The sequence below is a fragment of the Aythya fuligula genome, chromosome 1, assembly GCF_009819795.1.
Source record: "Aythya fuligula isolate bAytFul2 chromosome 1, bAytFul2.pri, whole genome shotgun sequence".
Classification (NCBI taxonomy): Eukaryota; Metazoa; Chordata; class Aves; order Anseriformes; family Anatidae; genus Aythya; species Aythya fuligula.
In genome coordinates, this window is record NC_045559.1 from 186,467,781 (window position 1) to 186,474,071 (window position 6,291).

A 6,291-nucleotide genomic window follows, 5' to 3' on the forward strand; every position below is an offset into this window, starting at 1 on the left:
AACGCCTGCAGAGAGCTTCCATCACTTCTTGCAGTCCTTTACGGCTAAAAGTGTATTTTTGTGCTGTGCAGCAGGTTTAGAAGAGTGCCTTCTTCTTCTTCTTCTTTTTTTTTTTTCCTTCCCTTATCTCCAGGTTTTAGCCTCTTAATAAATAATAAAATCAGAAGAAGAAAAAAAAAAAAAGAGGTAAGAGGGAACAACAGGCTCCTCTAGGTAACAAATGCTCAGAGTCGCTGCACTCCCCACCCCAGGGACCTCTCAACAACTGAGTGCTGGGAATGCTGCATGGCCTCATCCCGGAGACTGGCGAGCCTGGGCTGGACCTTGCTGGCACAGCGGGGCTGTGTTTTCCTTGTGAGACTTCATTTTTTTTGCTAGTATGGAAAAAATCCCTACTTAGAAGGACATGGCTGTGAATTATGAATTTGGATAGCATCCCCCTGCTGCCCCTGTTCCCAAACTGAGCCCCTTGGATCATTAAGTCAGCTCCACCAGGCACAGGAACTGTGGTGCCAGTGCCAGGACAGGAGGCCATGGGCACAGCCGGGCACCCAGGAGGCTCCCTCTGAGCACCAGGCAGCACTGCTGTGCTGGGCGGGTGACGGAGCCCTGGCACAGGCTGCCCAGAGAGGCTGTGGGGTCTCCTCCTTGGGGAGCTCCAAAAGCCGCCTGGACGTGGGCCTGGGCAGCCTGCTCTGGGTGTCCCTGCTTGGGCAGGTACAGGGGTAAGGGCACTTATAGAAGAGACAAGCTTTTCCTGAAGGTGAAATCAAAATCTAAATTTGTGAACAAATTGGTGTTACAGACACCATGCATTCACTGCTCCTGTCTGGAGGTGCTCCTGTCACCTCCATGGCCCCATCACCCTTAGGGGACAGAGCCCACTGGGCCACAACTTTCGGCCATGCACGTGGTGGGTGTTGGTGCTTCTGTTCTTTAAAAACCCATCCGAAAATCCAGACTTTGTTTTTGCTGGGCTGGTCGGACACGCTCTTGTAGACAGAGGCAAGTGAGGCATTAACTGAACAAAACAATGACGGCAACAAAGCAAACAAAAAGTCACACCATAAAGTATTTATTAAGAAACAAAGGGGGCTTTTTTCTTCATCTGTAAGAAACACTTTAAACCAAGCACCCTTTCAGAGATTTAAAAGCTATATCAAATGTTAACATTGGTTTTACATTATTATACATGACATAAAAAAAAAAAAACAAAAACAGCACATCTCACAAACTTCCTTTTATTACAACTCAGGTTTCTTTTCCTTCAGCTGTAAATTAATTTCTACAGACTTTAAATTTAACTTATTCATATTTATTTATTTATTTATTTTTAAAAACAAGTAAACAATGTACAAAGGTTCACCTGAACGTCACGGGTGGGAGCAGGTGTCCTTGTTGGGGGGCGCGCAAGGAGCGCGGTGGGCAGCGGCCGGAGCCGATGGCGATCGGGGCTGGCGGGGACACCACATCAGTGGGCTCGTCGAGACAGCCCACCTCCTCAGCACCCAGGGACGAGTATCTCCAGCTCCTGGACGAGCTGCTGGCACCAGTATTGGCACTGTCACCACCACTGTCCCCGTCACTGTCACCGCGGGACCTGCAGGCCGCTGCTCCCGACGCGGCAGGAGGCGAAGGCCGGGCCTGCGAGCCGGCGTTTTTGTAAAGGTCACACACGCTGAATGGGGAGATCCCGGCCAATAACAGCAGATCGGGTATAAATTACCTATTCATTTTTCCTATTTCAGTGGTCAAAAACATTTCTCCCTTTCTGTAGGCTGCCTGTGTGTGTGTGGCGTGTTTACAAGTAAACCGTCGGATTTGGCAACGCTTCCACGCGAACGCGCGGTTTTAAAAGAGACATACAAAAAATAGTAGTGTCACAGTTATTGCTACGTACTGATACAGTATCGGAAACAAGAACCCTTTTGCCAGCTCTGGTCTGCTTACAGCCATTGCCCGGTCTGGGCTTTGCCCTTAGCACACAGCTGCAGCATTTAGTCTGAAGAACAAACGGACTGAAAGGCAGAGACCAGGTTTTCTAAGAGACAAAATCAGCCCTAAAGACTGTTTTGCTTGTTTAAATACGCCTGGGGTGATACATTGCGATTAGCATGGTCTGATTATTTCCTGTGTGCTGTTGCCTGGCCAAACTCGGGTGGCATTTACCCAACAAACGCACGGTGCTGGCTGCAATGCCCCCTCCGCAGGTGCAGCCTTTCATGCGTTGCTTGGGCCTTTTCCCTCATCCTCCACACAGATTTTTAAACATCGTTGGGCCTTTCTGCTCCCAAGAATAATCCAGGATGGATTTCCAAGCTCTGCAAGCCCCTGCTGGTTCAGTGGGACCAGGGTGGGCTGGCCCACATGGTCCCATGGGTGGGCTCCATCATGAGCCTGCGGCAGGGCCTGGGCCCATCAAGCCCACGCACACGGGTTGAGTGTTTAATAGGAGGCGAGGTCAAACAAGGTGTGTTGGAAGTCACAGCACAACCTTCCTCGGTAAGCATCGCTTCGGCTCCGACAGCGATCATGGAGTCGAAAATTTGTGCTGGTGGCTGGAGGAGCAAGTACCTCGCACCCTGTTCGTAGTAGGAAGTCCGCAAAGAGACAGAGTTTGTGCAAACCACTACCAGTTCCTGATCTTGAGGCAAAAAATCAAATCAAGAAGGGTTTCAAGTGCGCTGGAAGTAAGAGCCGAGTAATTCATCTGCTCCAAGTTCCTACATAAATACCAGGTTCAAGGAAAAGTTGTTCTCTGCGAGACTGAGCACCGCGTGGCAGCTCACCCGGGGCCCAGGGCCCAAAAAACCATGGGAGCTGGTACCAGGAACTGAGCAGAGAGTGACGGCCCTGCTCAGGTTCAGTGGTGATTGTCTGTAAAGCAATGGGAAATGTCACTAAGGAATTGGAGGAGAGGAGAAGAGAGGTTTCTTAAGTACTGTGGTCTCGTACAGTGGAACAGAACTCTTTCTACGAATTATTAGGCAAATATTTCTGACCATGTCATACCTGAAGGGCACTTAATGGCTCCGGCATTTATCTCGCAAGCACAGTGATCTGCAATGCATATGCTTTTTAAGCATAATCCTTCACCACTGTAAATCATGCACTGGAATGAAAGCGTATCTGGAAATGTTAATTCAGCGATATCATCCTACAGTTTCTGGCAACGGACCCCGATGAAAATAAATGGTTTATAAACACTGTCTGACATGCATGAGCCTTTCAAAATTATTTACAAGCGATGTTCTGGGAGCTACGTTCCAAGGAAGTATTTCTCCTCTGTTCGGCTGGGATATGAAAAACCTGTTGGGCTGGGAGGGGGAGGCAGCTACACGGCGGCGCTACACGGTCACGGCCGGGTACATCTTCTGCTCGCCGCCGGTGTGCGGGAACGGGGACTGGATCTGCCTGTAGCCACCCTGCAAACCGTCCAGGAAGGGGGCCACGGGGGCGAGCGGCACCGAGTCGTGCTGGACAGCGTAGCCCACGTAGGGCGGGTGCAGGTACTGCCCCTGGTGCGGCACGATCTGGGTGGCCTGCTGGCAGTTGAGCACCGAGAAGTTGGTCGGCATGTTGACGTAGACATTGTTCATGGTCCCCTCGGGCAAGCAGCAGTTGGTCTGCGACCTGGTCGGGGGGGCTCTGGCCCCCGAGTTGGCGCTGGAGCTGGAGCTGGCGGCGGTGCTGGACTGCCGGGAGGAGGAGCCGCGGGAGGTGCTGGCGCTGGGGATCATAGGGATGGTCTCCATCAGGCGGGTGCCCCCGGGCGCGCGGCTCTGCTGGGGCTCCTGCTTGGGCCGCAGGCACCGGCAGCAGCACGCCGCCACCAGCGAGCCCAGGATGATGAAGGCGACGAAGACGGAGCCCACGATGAGGAACGGCACGTAGATGGGCACTGCAACGGCAAGGAGAAGGTGGGTGCTGGGAGCACGGGCAAGCTGCAGGAGGTCCCCTCCGCCCCCTTTCCCAGCACCAAGCCCACCTCAGCTCTGTGCGCTGGGCGATGAAAGTTCAGCGTTCAGCTGCACGCTTACAAAGGGCAGCTAAAACCAAGGGCTGGAGCTTCCAAAGCATCTTAGACGTTACTATCAGGGAGCTAAACTGCACAGCTCACACCTCCCCAGCTAGAAAAATTAAGCGAGAGCGCCCAGTTTGAGCAGTGCCATAGCAAAATGCTTTGGGACCAGGACTCCTGCTTGGAATCACGGGATGGTCAGACCTTGCATCGCATCCCTACACATTGCCAGCCCTCTCCATCTGCTGTCAGCCCTCAGGGCAGCCCCATGGCTGACTGCTCCAGGCATGCTCCAGAGCATGGAGCAGCCCCACATCTTTACGGATGTATCTGGGAGAGATGAGGGGATGGGATCTCCCTTCAGTGCTTTCAAATGCTCCAGATGAGCCCGGGCTTCACCATGGCCATCAAAACCCATCAGCGTGGGGATGCAGACAGGGCTGCAGAGCCCTGTGCAGCTCCTCCCGACCAGCTCTAAGGAAGCCACCACTAATGGTGGGCACCAGACACGGGGCCAAGGAACGGGGCCACCCCTCACCACGCGAGACGATCTCGTGCAAGAGCTGCTGAGGGGGCGACAGGCCCGCTGAAGTCAGCGCAGCTCCTCGCACAGCTGAACACACGCAGTGGGCTATGGGCCAAAAGGCCACATTCTTCCCTCCTCTCTTCTGTAATTTTAACACTCCCTACACAAAGGCCTCACGAAGGATCGTGTCTCCTTCTTCACCCAGCGAGACAGCGGCTCCTTGGCAGGTGCATACACTTGCTGCAGACTGCAGCACACAAGTTTTCCGAGAGTAAATCTGCCCTAATTATAACATCACTTCAGGCTACTTCTAGCGTGCTCACCATGTGTGGATGGCAGCAAATGTGCTGGAAAGCCATCGAGGCTTTTTTTTTTTTTATTGAAACAGCAGTAGAAAGACTCGAGTTTACCCTTGAAACTCAATCTCATGAAGGAGCCGTCTGAACTGGTGGCACCCAAGCTTGGCGAGCGCACACAATTAGAGCGGGACCGGCCGCGAGTCACTCAGAAATGTCATGTCACTTTTTTTTTTTTTTTTTTTTTTAAATCTACTTATGGGCTGTTTGGTGTTCTTTTTTTTTCTCTTCGCTGTTTAATTGGGAGCACAGTGGGGGCCGAGGGAGCGATTAAGCAGCGACGCGCAGACCCCCGGCAGCTCGCTGCGCCCCAGGCCGCTGGCGAGCGGCGTCCCCTGCTCCGGGGCACGGCAGCGCCGGGTCCCTGCAGCCGCAGCAGCGTGGAGGGGGCGCACCGCCCGGCTGCCTCTCCCACTTCAACCCTCCGCAGCACCACCCCCGCCCCCCTATTCCCACTCGGGGCAGACCCCAAACCACGCAGAGCCGCCGATCCCCGGCACGGGGACCCCCCCATCTCCCCGGGGGGCTCCTCCTCACCTGCCGCCCCGTCGGGGCCATCCTTGCCGGGCCGCCCGGGCTCGGCGGCTCCGTGCCTGCGGTCGTTGTCGCAGGCTCCTTGATCCAGCCTGGCCTCGGCGCTGGAGCAGCAGTAGCGGAGAGCGCAGCTGCCGCAGCAGATGGTGGCGTCGCCTCCGTCGAAGCGCTCGGGGCACTGGAAGCCGTCCCTCCAGCCGCCCTGGCCGTCCATCCAGCCGTGGCAGTACTCCCCGCTGCCCGCCGCCCCCGCCGGCAGCAGCCAGCCCAGCGCCGCCAGCAGCAGCGGGCAGCAGCAGCCCCCGCCCCGCATGGCGCACACCGAGGGGGCGGCCGCTCGCCGGCCCCCCGAGCCTGGGTGGTGCTGCTGCTGGTGGTACTGGTGGTACTGGTGGTGGTGCTGGTGGTGGCGGCGGCGGCGCCGCCCGGCCCCCGGCCGCGGCTCCCGGCGCCGCATCCCCGGGACGGCCGGGGCGGGGGGGGGCGGCAGCGCTACCCCGACCCCGCCGCCCCCATGGCTCCGCTCCGCCGCTGCGCGCCCCGTCCGGGCTGGGCGGGGGTCCCGCGCCCCTCCCTTATATCGCCGCCCGCAGCCGCCCCCCCCACCTCACATCCCACACCCCGCCCATGCGCCCGCCCCCGGCCCCCGCCCCGACGGCGCGGCCCCGGCCCCCTCACCCCCCCCCAGCCTCGGGATGGACCCCCGGGACCACCCCACACACACCACAGGGTCCTGAAGGAGGCGACCCCCCGAGGGGCTGGGGGTGTGGGGGGGTCTTCTCCTCAAGAGGTGGGTCTGGTGCCCGCCCCCGCCCCGCCCACGAGACGGGAGAACAAGTGGAAAGTAGGTTTTT

General features: G+C 57.0%; 1 protein-coding gene across 1 annotated transcript; it reads right to left on the reverse strand.

Moving 5' to 3' along the window:
* Nucleotides 1-1,065: 1,065 nt before the first annotated feature.
* Nucleotides 1,066-5,717, reverse strand: SHISA2 (shisa family member 2; the record flags this gene model as incomplete). Its single annotated transcript, XM_032207500.1, has 2 exons — nt 1,066-3,901; nt 5,441-5,717. Coding segments are annotated over 2 exons (831 nt in total), but the record flags the coding sequence as incomplete, so codon positions are not given.
* Between the last annotated feature and the right edge of the window lie 574 nt (nt 5,718-6,291).